Below are 15,478 nucleotides of genomic sequence, written 5' to 3'. Positions count from 1 at the left end.
ATTTTTGTGCATTTACACTTTAGGCTGAGGGTGGTTATTAAGGTGAATGGAGCCAGGAGTGGGGGAAATTGTCTGCGGAGTGTGTGTGTGTGTGTGTGTGTGTGTGTGTGTGTGTGTGTGTGTGTGTGTGTGTGTGTGTGTGTGTGTGTGTGTGTGTGTGTGTGTGTGTGTGTGTGTGTGTGTGTGTGTGTGTGTGTGTGTGTGTGTGTGTGTGTGTGAGCGAGTCAATTGAGTGTTTGTATGAGCAGCAGCTGGATGCTAAATGAATGCCGAGCTCAAAGAGGAAGGTGGGGAGGCACTTGGGAAACCTCATGAAGTTCATAACCCCTGCAGGGGGCCAAAGAATGGGAAAACTTAATTAGACTGTGTGTGTGTGTACATGTGTGCACATGGGAAAGGATTGCGCTGTGTGTGTGTGTGTGCTCATGAATGTAGCTGTAACTCCCACATGGGCCTTTTGTAACTTTGTATGTGTGTTTTATGCTGAAAAAAGCAACGCAGATGAGCTTTCAAGGTGAAAAGGGGTAATGAGCTCGGAAGAGATGAACTCCCCATTTATCTCCACTTGCATCCATCCATCCATCCATGAATCATATCCATCCATTCCTTTATCCACACCCTTTGCATCCAACCTCTTTCTCTCCCTCCCTTTCTCTCTCTCTCTCTCTCTCTCTGACTCCTTCCCGTCTGTCTGTGCTCTTTAGATTTCACCCCATCTGCTTGCTCTGTGTCAGAAAGCGTCCATTTAAAATCCTGAGAGTCTCAGAGGAGAGAGCACAGTGAGGCTCAATGGGCCAAGAAAAATCCCAAAAACAAGATGCTTAAAAAAGTCATTCCCACTCTCTTTCTCCGTATCTGTTTGTGGGGTTTACAGTGCAGTTTTTTTCTCTCTTTCTTTCTTTACAACTCTGTGATTATTTCCTCGCTGATGAAAAGTGAGGGGAGAGAACCGGAGATGAAAAGCACTGGCTAGAATCCATGATGAAGAAACAGAACTGAAGATGATTTAGGCAGGAAATTTCCTCCCTCACTGCAGCATCGAGGGGTTGCATGAGGAAATGACTGAGATCGTCATGGAAACACTGGAGGTTCGATGCAGGGGGTTGTGTAAGATTTTGTTTGTGGGGCAAATGAAGTGTTTGGTGTGAAGATTAGGGATAATCATCGGTAATTGAATAGACAGCGTTCCACTTGCTGTGTGTGTGTGTGTGTGTGTGTGTGTGTGTGTGTGTGTGTGTGTGTGTGTGTAGAGGGTTTATGGGTGTTTATATAAAGAAAGAACCTGAGTCCAGAATGTTTTTCATTATTGTGCAAAACTTATTGAATAAATGGTGAGTTAAAAAACTTAAAGCCCCATTAAATGTAATATCACTATTTTCTTAATGTGATATATTTCCCATTTAAACTGTAAATGACCGTTCTAAACTTTAAATCAATATACGGAGCCTGTTAGGTGCTGGATGAATTAAATTTTTGCAGCCAGAATAATGTGAAGTCCCTGCAACAACATAAATTAAAGTTACAAGTTGTGTCCACTCCACCAAGAATTCAGAGTTTTGCCTGGTAAACAACACTGTGTTATCTTTGACAACCCTTAAACATAATTCAAAAGGATAGCAGCATTGTTCAGTGTTGTGTGTTGTTAATTATAGCACTGTAATTAATTTGAGGGTACTAATCATTAGTTCATGAATGCATTATTAATTCAAGAGCACAAATTCTACTCCACACAAACAAGTCAAAAACAAATTAATCCCTGACATCTGTCAGGTTTTAATTGGATGGTAGTTAAAGAAAAAGTTGGTAAATGTTTTTCTATGACTGGAGGAGACTGGACCTTGACCTGACTCTCCCCAGTACTTTTGAATTATAGCACCAGCTGAAAGTGCTGCTATGTCTTCTAACTTTGCAGCCTCCTGCAGTGATGTCACAGTGTACTTCCTGTGGGGTCAGTACACTGTGACATCACCTGTGGGGTGTGGTCACGGGTGCACCTCTGACACCACCCACTCCTTTATGTCATGTTGGGCGTGACCTGACCCCACAGAGACCAGTTAAACTCTGCTTTCCAGATGCCATTAAAGAGGAATTGTATACAGATGTGCACTTCTGCATATCCTCCAAAACTGTCAGCAGTCAAGTTGCATTGTGGGTAGTACAGGTGCCAGGTTTTGAATGCACGGAATAAAAAAAGACAATATCTCTGCCTGAGGCACTGAATTTGTTTTTTTTATCTTGTGTGTTGTGAATCTGATACTGTTTTGGGAGTCCAATGCAAAACTGGTGGGGCTCTTTTGTAAAGAGAGAAATGTCGCTTGATTTAGTAGGAGAGCGTTGGCGAGGCTTTCTCATAAACTTTAGAAGGGAATATGTCTGCAGTGCTGCCCAGTAACTCTTTAAGATAAGATAAGGTAAGATAGGAAATCTTTATTTGTCCCACAATGGGGAAATTGCATTGTAGCAAACAGCAACAGCAAAGTACAAGTACACAGCAGAGGGCCAGAAGTAGCAAAGATGGGAGATAAATAAGAAATTAAAAATATTAAAGTGGAATTTATTGTCGTACACCACACCTGTACCAGTACGTTTCATGTCTGTCTCTCACTATTATAAACAAATCATTCATGTTACCTGCTGTTGGTCTATCTATCTAAAGGGTGTATCTCCTGAGTCAGTTTTTGGTCTGTACACAGCTTTAATGGCCTGTATGGACTTTGATCTGTACACCCACTGTTCTTTGTCATTTGTGAATTAATGCAAATCAGATCGAGACTGATGCCACGTCAGAAGTATCCTGTGCTAGATGTAAATCATCAGCTGGAAAATTGCAACTCGTTATCATCCATATTGATGCGTGTCCTTTGTTCTGACCTCTTCTGCTGCAGATAAGAGCCCACCTTCACGTCATGATATCAAATGCAAGATGCATTCCTGAAATATGCACTGTGTCAAAGCAAGCAGTAAAGTATTTAGCTTCACCTTGCCTTGTCAGTGGAGAGGTTACTAACCCTCAAATCCTCTTCCTACTGTACATCTGTGATTTCTAGTCTGCGTAGCCTCCAGGTCTCATTAACCCACCATGATACCATTTAGCCCCGGCCTCACCTCCCCCACACTTACAGCTGGTATGTTTGTGAGCCCGTGCCTCCCAAACCCACATGCCTATAAACATGGGTAAATCATGACTCTATACTTTTTACTGTTTGTTTTTTGGCTTAAAAAACATAACCCAAGCACAGTTTAAAGCTCATTTAGAATATTTTTTCTTACACACACAGTATTTGTCTATTTTAACTAACAGTAAAAAAAAAAAAAACAAGCTCAGGGGTGTTTAAAGCAGAAATAAGCAGCAAACACAACAAATGGCAACCCTTCATAATCTTCTGTAGAAAACACGGTGCACATCCACATCAGTGACTTTGGTACTGACTTAAATTTGGAAAGACATGGAGACAACAAAACTTGCCTGAAGTAGGAACGTCTGCCCTTCAAAAACAGCCAAGGTCTGTTTACAGTGAAGTAGGTGACGGGGAACATTTGCACCTTGTTTGACAGATGGAAAAAAGGATTTACCAAGTTTCTGAGAGCAAGTTGTTTGTTTTTGACTCTTCACAGCCATAGCACATGTAATGCTAGAAGGTCAGCGGGCTAGTTATGTGTAGCTCCCTAATATCTGGCTAATCGGGATAGTTACAGACTTGAACTTGAACTTGAACTGGCTGAGCTGAAGAAATGGCTTGATGTTGTGAGCAGCTCCCATCCTTTTTCATCCCGGCCTTCAGTGCAACCTTAGAAAGTAAAACTGGCAGCTGTGGTTGTTTAGCTCTGCTCGCTAGTGTCAGAGTGTCCTCTGGAGCAGGTCTGGGTTAAAACCACTATTGTAGGTTGCAGGTTGTCCCACTTATGCAGCAGGCACTTGATTATAATTGTGCATTATTTGTGGGGTTTTTTTTCTAGAAGATGCTTCAGCTGAAACTTTGCTCTTTGTTTTAATTTTGCAATAATTTACATTTTAAGGAATTTGCTCATGTTAATAAAATGTATATTACTTTGTGTAGGAGTTTGCTAGAACCCGTGTTCTACAGGTCAGGGAGCTTTAATCAACATTTAAGTGCTATTTTTGATATTTTATGTGCAATCCATAGTAATAACGTCATTATTGAGGCAAATGTCCAGACAATTTACGAGCCCACCAAGCTCACAGTCAAAACTCTGTTCAGTAACACATAAAAACTATTTTATTGCCTGTCCCAGGTGCTTGTCAATGTGAAATCCAATATAGTAAATAGAATTTATATTTTATTTAATACAAAGTGTCAGCTCTTCTGTCTAAGTGGGTGTTGAGCAGAGATGTGTGGTCTTTTTCCATTTTGTCTTTAAGTATAAAGCATTTTGATGTTTGGAGCATTTTCTTGGGAACATTTTTATGTCTTGTCCTTGACCAAAAGCTGCTTTTAATGAGAATTCCCACTATGGAGCTTTAACAGTCACTGCCTCTGGCTTATTATACGACTGAAGTAGCTACCTGTGTTTTTGGGCCTGATTTCAGTTCTGAGAACGAACCAAGGAGAAAGGAAGGACAGAGGTGGTGAAGGAGATCAACAAAGATTATTTATTTTCATACCTCTCAGACTGTTTTCTATTCCTCTCATCGCTCTCTCTCCCTTTGTCTACCTCTCTCCACCCTTCTAAGTCTTTCCACCTTGCCTCTCCACATCCCAAATCTTCTCATTTAGATTATCCGTCCCAAAGTGAATGTAACTGAGTAGAAATGGGTAGTTTTCATGGGTCTCTCTCCCTCTTGCTCTTTTTCTCTCTCCTAATCTCCTCCATGTACATGACACTAATACAGAGACTGATATAAGCTCCCCTGCCTCTCTCCATGACATTTATCACCATGCTTCTTAATGCAGGCAGGCTGCCGCTGTTGATGAGAAATAAGGATGACAAGCATGGCCTATTTTCTTGCTAACGATAGTCTCCTGGCTTTTTTTTTTTTTTTTTTTACTTATGTTTTTTTGTTACTTTTTTGGAAAAATGTGTTCACAGAAAAGTCTTTTCCAAATCGTCTCATAAGGCAGCTGACAAGGATTTGACATTGATGTTGATCATGCATCTGGTGCATTTTTTTTGTCAGAGCTGATCTAGAATCTGTTAGTGCTTTAGAAAGCAATAAGTGATGTCAGAGAACGCCTGCAGGAACGTTGTGCCTGATGCAAGACATTTATTTTTCTTACATATATGTATTTTTAGCATTTACAAAAGGCATTAAACATCATATAGTGTCATGATGAGTTCATGTACCATGACATTATGAGCTTATTAATCTGTGCCGGGGCCTGTGCCCATTTACCATGATCCTCCAGTGTGTCTGTGATGGAGAGTCAAATTAGTCTTATAGAATATTTGCCCTGACGTTACGTTAAAACACAAAACCCCTGAAAGTGGCTGGTTAGACATTTTGTTGGTTCACTTTAATGCAGAGAGTAAGGGAACAGGATACTATATCAATATCCATCAGATGGCTGTGCATTAAGTGTGGAGCTGTAGCCAGCAGGCGATTAGCTTGGCAAAAGAAATGGAAGTAGGGGGAAACAACTGTACCTCCTTGGTACATGCACTTAACGTACTCCATACTGCTTGTTATAATCCATACACACAAAAACAAGCTGTGGTTTTTACCGTTGGGATCTTTTGACTAATATTCATATTTACCGAATCATTTCAGAGTTGTGTTGGGAGAAAAACAAGTAGTATTCAACTGTGGGTGATCGTGAAGTTATGCATTACTTAAAAGTTACACAGGCACATGGTTTCCATGTTATATTGACAGCAGACGATTGTTATTCATCACATTGAACCAATTCACTAGCACAAAGTGGAGACATCTGCCTCCCAGTCGTCACACAGGCAAAACATTCCTTTACAGAAGTTTGTTTCTGTTTAAGTATCAGTCATCATCCCCTCAGTCTGGGGCTTTGAGAGAAAGTTGGAGAGAAAATCGTGCTGCTCCTGCATGTGACCCAAGATTTATTTAAAAATGAACTTGCCAGCTCTAATGGGCCTTTGTTGGAGCCTTGTTTTTCATAGCCTTTACAGACTAATAGATTTTTAGTACTTGATTAAAAGAAAGATGACAGGCACAAAGACCTTCCAGAGAAGGCTTTTGTTCAGCTGTCTCTCACTCAGGCACCTGATAAATGTCACAATAAATATAAATAACATTTTGGCCTGCATGTTGTGATTCCATGCAGTCTTTAGGTTTGTAGAGAGAGAAAAGTAGGACAGAGAAAGCTGGATTTATCATCCTTAATGCGTTCTGTCACTTCAATTGGATATCACCAGACACTGTCCCCTAATTTAGACATCATATCCTTTCCCAGGAGTCCTGCCTCATTCGCCAAACCCGTCTGTCTCATGCTGGCATAACCCTCCTGCATCCCCACGTGAGACCAGAGCAGGAGAGTGTCTGAAATCAATCTAAGACCTCTCCCCTTAATTCTCCTCTCGTCCTGCTCTCCTGTCACTACCAAAAACCTCTTCCTGGTTTTTCCTCTGCTTGTTCATTTCATCCCCTCTTTCATCTGTTGTCCTTTTTCTACTGCACCCTCAGAATGAAGAGTTGGTATGAATCACAGGCTTTCTGTCCACTTACTGGTTTTGTTAGCATAAGTCATGCTCACCAGCAGCATACAGATCGTCACTTGATGTCCAATGTGGTTTTACTGAAAGAAGAATAATGTCCTTCCCTCACTGGTGTTGCCCTGGCACATAACCCTACACAGTGTTCGGTTCAGACTAGCTCAAATTGTTTGATTGGCATTCACTGCTTTGTTTGCCAGGAGTGCTGGCAGGACCTCGCTGTTATTTGCATAAAACAGGAAGGGGGTTCAGCTTTCCCTGCTGTTCTGCGTTCCGCTGCCCTTGCTGCACCCCAAAGAAAAATCGACATGAATACAGAAAAAAAATTAGCTGGCAATGTGAAATTCTTCACTGTAGGCTCAACGCTTCTTCTGGCCTGATTTGGCACTTTCTTTTCTTCTCTTTTTAACCCAGTGTGAATCCACTTGTACAAATCCTACACTATCTGAGCCAGACCTCTTTTCAGACCTGCAGAGAATCCTCTTAAAAATGTCCAGGCATGAGTCTTGCTCCGCAGTGTGAACCTTTTACCTTTGTGCGCTTCTGATCAGTGGGATTTGGACTTGGTCCTGGCTTGACAGCAGGTGACCGCTCTGCCCTGTGATTTGAGTAGCTGACCAGTAAGAATGGCATGGGTAGGACAGAGAGGGGTGGGTGGGTGAGAAAGAGAAAAGGGGATGAGAAGAGGGTATAAGTAGAAGGCTTGGAAGGAAACGAAGGGTTGAAATGGGAGGACTCGAGGGATGTGAAACGTTGCGGCACTTTCCATGAGAGACTGTGTGCTCATTTCCATTGACCCTTTTCAAATAACCCCTGTGCCTGTCTGTCCTGTGTGTGTGTGTCTCTGTGTGTGTGTGTGTGTGTGTGTGTGTGTGGCTCTGCTGTGCTTCTGACCCATGGCAAAGACAGTAGACGAAGCAAAACAAACTGCTTTTTTGCTGATGCTGTAAGCCCATCTCTCATTTTTTGTTTCAATCTTCAACTGAAACAAGAGTGGAGAGGCAAACTTGGCTCACACCAACATGACGTATAGAGCACAGGACCGTTACAGTGATAAAGGCTTTTGCTCTGCTTGCAAAGGGGGGCAGGGCAACAGACGCTGACGTGCCAGCAGCTGGACAGACATGTGTATGAGCAACATGTCTGCAAAATGCAGCGCAACAAGCTGCTGGGAGAGAGTGAAAGAGTCGCATTCAGCCTGATCCCAGCAATCAGTGACTGCAGAAGAACATTACTACACACTTGTAAGAGGATTGTAACACATGTAGAAGACGACACTACTGCTATCACTACAGCACACTTACAATACAAGAAGAACTTTGAACCTCCAAAGCTGACTTCCTTAAATTCAGCCATCACTTCCTTCCTTTTTCTTTTCCTCCATCCATTTTTCCATCCCTCCTTCCAACCCTTCCATCCCCTCTGCAGAAGCCTTGGAGGATCCGTCCAGCGCCGGCGTTGTGGCGGGTGCCGTGATTGGCTCCCTTCTGGCCCTGGTATTGGTTGTCGCACTCATTGCCGTTCTCCTGACCCGCAGCCGGCGACAGCAGAGGCGTGGGTACCCCAGCAGTGGGGACTCCATAGCGACAGGTAGTGGCGGCAGCAATGGCGGAGACTATGGCAACAAAGCCCGCCTGCTCTTTAGTGGGACTGGCAACAACAGCAGCAAGAACGGGACCGGTGCAAACAATAACGGGCCGATCTACACGTACCGGGAGGGCTGCGATGCCACAGGGACTCTAACGGAAAAGGCCAACGACTACCACCATCACCACCTTCACCACACTTCGCCTGGCAACGCCCCCACTGCTCATGATATCCTCCTTAGCGGTGACATGGTCGAAGCTGAGAGGAGGAAGTTCGACCTGGATGACAGCATGGAGGACGACGAAGAGCGATACGATCGCTTCGGAGGCGTCGGCGGAGGTGGGAACATGTTACCCCCAGCCTATCATGTCCGCAGAGGCCATGGCAGCGAAGAAGAAATGGATGTGTACCTCGATGATGACATGGAGTCGCAGAGAGATGGGTCTGTCATTTCCCGGACTGCCATTTACGTCTGAGGCTGGACGGGAGGAAAGAAGGCTGAAAATAGGGGAAGTAGATGTGGTGGAGGAAGTGGAGAGTCTGAGCCAGCCTACTTTGCCACTGTATAAATCAACATCACCTCCATCAGCTAAACACCTACCAGCTTAACATCAACCCTGTCAAAGAGATGCCATCAGTGATATCCTCTCTGCCTGACACCGACTGTATCGTTTCCTAAAGATGAGGATTAAAAAATGAATTACGGGGAAATGGAAAGTCAAAACGAAGCTCCTGGTATGCCGATGAAGCAAAAGTTGTGGGGTGGCACTGTGGCTAAATATGTGACTGTGTGTAACTGTATCATGGAGACAGAGTTTTTTCAGTGTCAGCCAAATATGACAAAATGGAAAAAAAAAAAATACTGCAAAGAGCAAAGAAAAATTACAGCAACAGTGACTGTGCAATGCTGCTTATTGCTACGTTCTTGTTTCTTCTGCTTTGCAATGTGTGATTATGTGCTGAGTGACTGCATCGTTTGTTTTATACCTACAAGACCTAATGTGCAAAGCCACAAACAATAACCACTATTCCCAGTCGCCTTCCTGTTTCAAAATAAAAGAAGAAAACCTTCATCAACATGTTCCACTCTACATGAAAGTGTCCAAATGGCTTCGTGGATGTTGCCGCTGTGCTGCTGACGCTGGATCTTCTGATATGCCTGAGAGTCCACCTGAATACTTTCAAAACTTGAAAAGACCGAATTTGTTCAGGCTAAAACGTGAGAGTTTCTTTTCAACCGAGCGGGGACTTTTTCTGGGCTTACGGTTACTCAGGGTTCCCACCCCACCCTGTGACACCACCTGGTTTTCTGATGGGTGCCACTGAAGCGAGGGCCACTAAAGCGAGTAACATAACAGACCTAACAGTGTGTGCTAATGTGCGGCTGGCTGTGGTGTTAATGATGTGCATCATCTATATATTGGGCGCCGTGTCACTATAGCACAGTTGTTGTTGTTGTTATTGTTGTTGTAGATGTTGTTGTTGTTACTGTTGTGTAATGGTGTTGATCTTGCTAAGGAAAAGACGCACCAGGAGCCTTGGGAGTTTCACACAGTTCCACGTTGGGTCGGTAATGACTCATTTAATGGGTAAAAAAAAAAAAAAAAAAAAGATTTTCTTTGTTTCTGACTCTGTTTCCCTCCTTTTCCTCTTTAAATCTCCTCAATTTCCCTGTTTCCTCTTTATTTCCCTTTTCTCTTTCTCTGTTTTCCTCTTTTTCTTGCTTCTTTATGGTAAACACACATTCGAATGTTTCCCTTCGCTCTGTCCCACACACACATTACATTTTTCTCCCATTCTGCTCTTTCTTTATTTACATAATGGGCGGCTTACACGAGCGCCGCGATGACTGTGTGCCGGGAGAAGGGGATAACTCGTATTTATATTCCTATCTGGGTCGCATTCAACGAGGCAAAATATTCACCGGCTTTGTTGGAGGCTGCCGTATTTCATGTAACGCTATTCATTTTGTCCAGCAGAATGTTCTTGGGCTATGTGCCGGATTAGTCCATGTTCTGTATTCTGATTGGTCGGAAAGACACAGTGAAGCCACATTTCATAAAAGCAGCCTAAATCAAGGCCCAAACCTGAACTGAAACTACAGGTGACACTAAAACAATTAGCAACAAGGTGGGACCACTTGTCCTTAATGAGATATTCCACGAAACATTAAGATCAGCCTGTTGTTCAAAACAGGTGATTGAACTTGCAGAACTGCTGTGGGAAACGTTGCAGTTTTCATTTTAAGGACTTGGATCAGGTGAAATTAATTCCATTTCTTTTTAGAGGGGATCATTTTTAACAACGTATTTGTCAGTTGAGTTGGGAGCTAAGCTAACTAAGGTTTTTCTGCTCACCACTTGGACAGTAGACGGAGTCTGAGCTGTTGAGTTATATCACGTGTTTGGACAGAGGAGACTTTGCAACAGGAGCAAACAGATGAACAGACGGCCCCCGATAAAGTTTAGTAAAATGAGAACAAGACCACAATTAAAGAGCTAGAGAAGAACAACAGATCAGACTGATGCTGCAGTACATGCACCAGCAGCTGAACTGAGAACATGCTCTGCTTTTAAAACTCACTGCACTGGTGTGACTGTGTGGTCTGTGTTCTAGTTTGGTGTCTTACTGTAAGTCATTTTCTGTCAAGGACACCTGGAGCAAAAATGAAATTTAAAAGTGGTATTAACAGATTTAAATAATCTGAGTCATTTTCATTGCAGAGTATTTTTGAAGGTGTTGTAAATGTAGTACACAAATAATCTCTATGAAAAAGGAGCAGAAAAGGGATTGATGCAGGAATGTGACGATCATCAATACTGTAAATGTCCGTACGTACATTTAAATGGATAAAAAGGCCAAGATCTAAGCCACATATTATAAAACTTTCCAATTTCATATACTCATTTCTTATTTCGATGTAAGAATATTGTGATTATGATTATAACCACTTCTCTCTGGGTTTAAAGTCTGAGCATAGGCTTGTCCATAAATAGTAGACTGATATTTCAGATTTGATGAAATTCAAAACCTCAGCCAGTAAATTGATTTTGTTGTGTTAAGGAGCCACTTTTAGCTCTGCTGTACTTCCCATTTAGTCCTGAGAGCAGGTCCATTGTTGTTGATTGTTGTCAAACATTATAAGCTGTGCAATCTGTTATTCTGTAAATGAGACCGTTATATCTGCTATGAAACGCAACATTTCATCACATTTCACAGTGTTTGGTCAGGTTGCCAATTAATCTCAAAGTACCTGAGAATTAGATATACTATATCTTCTGTTGCCACATGTCACATGTAGTAGGATGTGTTTATTGTATCACTGCAGTACATTTTGGATTGAAGTATTGAAGTGTGTTTCCAGCTCTGCAGGGTGCATGCATACTCTAAGAAACACTGGAGAACGAGGAGGATAGATAAAAGTATATTGTGTAATAAAAGTGATTTACAGTTTTTTAAGCAGATGCTTGCAAAAACATAAGTAACAAAATGGAACATGTTTTCTTTCTGTTTTAAACGACGTTTTTTGCAGGCCTTCAGTTTCATCTCTCTCCAGCACATGTACCCTGTATTATTCGGCCATTGTGTGCCTCAGCATATGTTTTCTCCAGAGGTTTTTAGCAGCTCCATAATTCTAAACAATTGACTGTGATCACAACTTTGGTGCCTAATTAGTCCCAGATTCTTATAGTGTGCATGTACCCCTAGTGAGAAAACTCATCATCAGTCATAACTTTGTTTTTGCACAACCCATTTTCAATAAAAAAAAACCCTTTCTGAAACAAATCTTCAGTGCTAACAGTCTATAAATACCAGTGTCCCCATCTATTTTTTACCGACACAGTGTAGTGCACCTGCACTGGGATGTTTGGTCTCCTCAACAGATATGCAACAGGACTTGGCTCAAGTTTTTCTAACTTAGGAAGAGGTACGCTCCCTTTGTCCTGCTGACGTACACATGCTTAAACACCTGAAAGCTTCCTGTTATATAACACTTTTACCTGCAATGCAGCACAACTGAAAGCCCCTGGTATTAAAGTGTGATCTGTATTAGCTGGCAATGTAATCCACAGGCCTTAGCATTTTCATCCGGTGCATCCCAGGCTCTCATTGACAACATTCATTTATCCGTAAATCACTTTTCTGAGAGCGGCGACTTGCTGTTCTGCTCCTTCTTGTGCAGCGGCTCTTCCCAGGCTTCCAGGAAGGGACTTTTCAGTTTGTGTGCATTTTGTCATAATGTACAGATGTTGATACAGATGTGACCCAGATACAAATGGGGTGAAAGAATTTGGTGCCTTTACTCCAAAAACACCACCTCTTCAATTCAAATTGAGAAATGTGCTTTCAGACAAAATATGATTAGAGTAAGTGTAAATGATAAAATCCTGTCCCTCATACTCGTGTGTCTCATCTGACCTCCAAACTAATAAAGACTCAATAAAAGCAGTGAATCTTCAGATAACCGTGCTTGATCTTTTTATTATTAACAGAGAAGGAAGTTAAAAAGGCACGACAGAGACATATCTAAGGACCCTAATGAATTCTGCTGCTTTATGTCGAGGAACTTCGCAAGAAGGATAAAACACAACCTTGAAACAAATCTCACCAGACTGTGCAAATCTAATGAACTAATTAAAATGCCACTTGATGATATTATTTGTCTGTGGTTAGAATAAATAACATCATATCGTGGTAACATAAGTCATTTTGACTTTCTTGAATTGTTCTTTTGCATCGCGAGTGAAAACAGCAGCCTGTCCGGCGAGTTGAAAATGGGGTCATGCTAGTTACAAGCATCCCTCTCTGATCTTTCGCCTGCTGCCCTGCAGCACATGCTGTGTGCTCTGGGGGGTTGCAGGCCTAAATGCAACCCCTGTAAAGTCTCGTCCTGGCTGCTGAGAGTGTGGCACCCATGCTAAGCAGAGGCTGCTGTAACAGGTCACTTGGCTCCGTCAGGGGGAAAGAGAGTGGAACAGAGGGAAGGGAGGATGGAGAATCAGGGTGGAAGCTTGATGCTTCATCTGGGGAATATCAAATAGACTGAGAGAGAGAAGGGAGAGAAAAGGAGACTTTTTTTCTCAGATCATAAAAAGAGAGTTAAAAAAAGGAACTGAAACCTCAGCCCCTGCTGAGAGGATGAGAAGACAGCAGCAGGTTTTTCTGTAAACTCACCTGAGACTAAAAACGTTTGAAACACTGTCAATTATTCACCATCGAGCCTGGAGTTAGAGATGGGCAGATTTGTTACTTGTGATGCCCAATTGGTCGGCTGCAGCGTGAAGATGACTCAGTATGTGAAAGGAATAGAAGACTGACAAGCTGGGATTGATGGCTCTGACAATGAAAGCTAGAGGTGTCCAGGAAACCTCAGAGGAGGATTTTTGAGCACCGTTCCACCCTTCAGCTCGGAGATTGGCCACTTCCACTGAATGACAACTGACAGTTCTTATCAGCCTAGCCAATTAGTGAAAAAAGGCTGTCCTGTTTAGCTTTCCTCAGCACAGTCTATCAGCGACACGTCTTTTTAATTGTAAAGAAATGTTCAGCAGCACTGCAGGGACCCCTGTGCGGAGGCAGAATTGTATATATCCTCTTTTTTTTCTTATTCTGTCTCTTTTCTTCAGCTTTAGCACCCAGTACAAACAGTTCTCTCTATGTTTAATTCAGCAGAAGGCATGAAAGTGTTTCACATTATCTCTCTGCTTCGCTCTGAAGGGGAGGAAGAGGGAAGAGAAGGGGTTAGAGGAGAATGGAGGAACAGAGAGAAGGAAAAAGAGGCCTATTAGTTATTGAGCTCGGCTTTTGTGGTTAATCCAGTTAAAGCCAAGGATCTGCCAGGCCAGCTGAGACTCCAGCAGATATGGAAGAAGTTTCCTCCTCCGAGCACCGTGTAGAAGAGGTCTCATTGTACTCTGTAACCAATTTAGTTAACGGTGCTGTCCGGCTTTCCTGCCTTTCAGGATACCTTCCTCCTCTCAGTGCTGCTCCTGCACAGTGTTCTGTGCTATACTTAGGGATGTAATTCGTCATGGCACTTCTTGTTTTGGTCCAGATTATTTCAGGGTTTGCTACGTAATGTTCAATTCATTTAAAATGTTTGCTATAATTTTTCATGTTTTTTTTTTTCATGGTGTGGTGCTTCAGTTTAAGATGAATTCTCCTTGTGTTGTCCCTGGGTTTTGCAGAACCAGCAGTATCTCTGTATAGCAGTGATTTGCAAGCTGTTTTGTCGGCCATACCCCCACGGTCCTGTCAGATGGTCCAGTTTATCCTTTTATTGAACTGGCATGATCAAAATGTCTCCTGTCAAATGGCATTTTATGCAGAACAACACCAACACGTATGTATAAGTGTGTATTTTCAAAAAAGAGGAAGATTGTCAACATTTAAGAATCCTACTAATGTGTCCCCCTGTTTTAACTGGAACTTTATTTATCGTGACCATAAAGAAAAAAAGTTGATTTGATTTAGTTTATACATTAACTCTGATATTTGGTTAGTTATGTTTCCTTTTGAGTTGATTTTCCTTTTGATTTTCACATAGACACCTGCAGATGTAGCCTCTGGGGAATGTAAGTCACATATACATCTTCCTTTTAGCTTTTCTTTGGTCTCTACCACCTCGTAGAAACATCGTTAGCTCATCAGCAGCTAATTGCTTCTCTATGTTAACCAGGTAGTGGCTAACTCAGCATGTCAGGGCTATGGCAGCAGTGAGAATGAACCAAAACAGAGAAGCTACAGGCTGTGACAAAAAAAAAAAAAAGAGTTGAAAGCCTTGTGACTGTTAGTTTGTCGACTGCTTTCTCCTTATAATAAACACTGGTTGTTACTTGGTAGAGAATAAAGCAGGGTGACCCTCAGTCCCAGCTAAAGAAAACAGTTTTTGTTTGCCTGTCAATGTATTTACTAATTAAAATCCATCTTGACTCATGGAAAATGAATTTCATTTCCAGTACTTTATGCTTGAAACACGATGATTTTTTCTCGTCCTTATTTCAGCCATCTTCCATCTCCAGGCTCCTCTGTGTTTACTGAGCACTTCAGTGTGAGTGGCTCCTTCCTCTCATCTTCCATTTAGTTATTTTAAAGTAAAAAAAAAAAAAGAAATTTTAATTCACTTCCGAATCCTGGAGCATTTCTTTAATGAAGTGGATTTGAAGAGCCCTTTGTATCTGCTGCTGTTTCCGATCCTTAAAATCCTGAATTCCAGGTATCACAGCCATTGATCTATTTCAGACTGCAT

General features: G+C 42.2%; 1 protein-coding gene across 3 annotated transcripts in view; it reads left to right on the top strand.

The window, feature by feature from the left end:
- pvrl2l (PVR cell adhesion molecule related 2 like) overlaps positions 1 to 15,478 on the top strand; it is a 222,471-nt gene that overhangs the window by 121,502 nt on the left and 85,491 nt on the right. The window contains exon 7 of one of the 3 annotated variants that reach the window (XM_026299768.1): positions 8,071 to 8,969. The exons of the other annotated variants lie outside the window; for them this stretch is intronic. Coding sequence (XP_026155553.1) covers positions 8,071 to 8,705 — 635 coding nt within the window. The 3' untranslated portion in view covers positions 8,706 to 8,969. Of the gene's footprint in view, positions 1 to 8,070; positions 8,970 to 15,478 lie in introns of those variants that run through there. 3 annotated transcript variants of the gene reach the window in all.

The sequence above is a fragment of the Mastacembelus armatus genome, chromosome 11 (genome assembly GCF_900324485.2).
Source record: "Mastacembelus armatus chromosome 11, fMasArm1.2, whole genome shotgun sequence".
In the NCBI taxonomy this organism is placed as follows: domain Eukaryota; kingdom Metazoa; phylum Chordata; class Actinopteri; order Synbranchiformes; family Mastacembelidae; genus Mastacembelus; species Mastacembelus armatus.
Note: the sequence above shows the minus strand (reverse complement) of the source record. Positions and strands in the feature narration are given on the sequence as shown.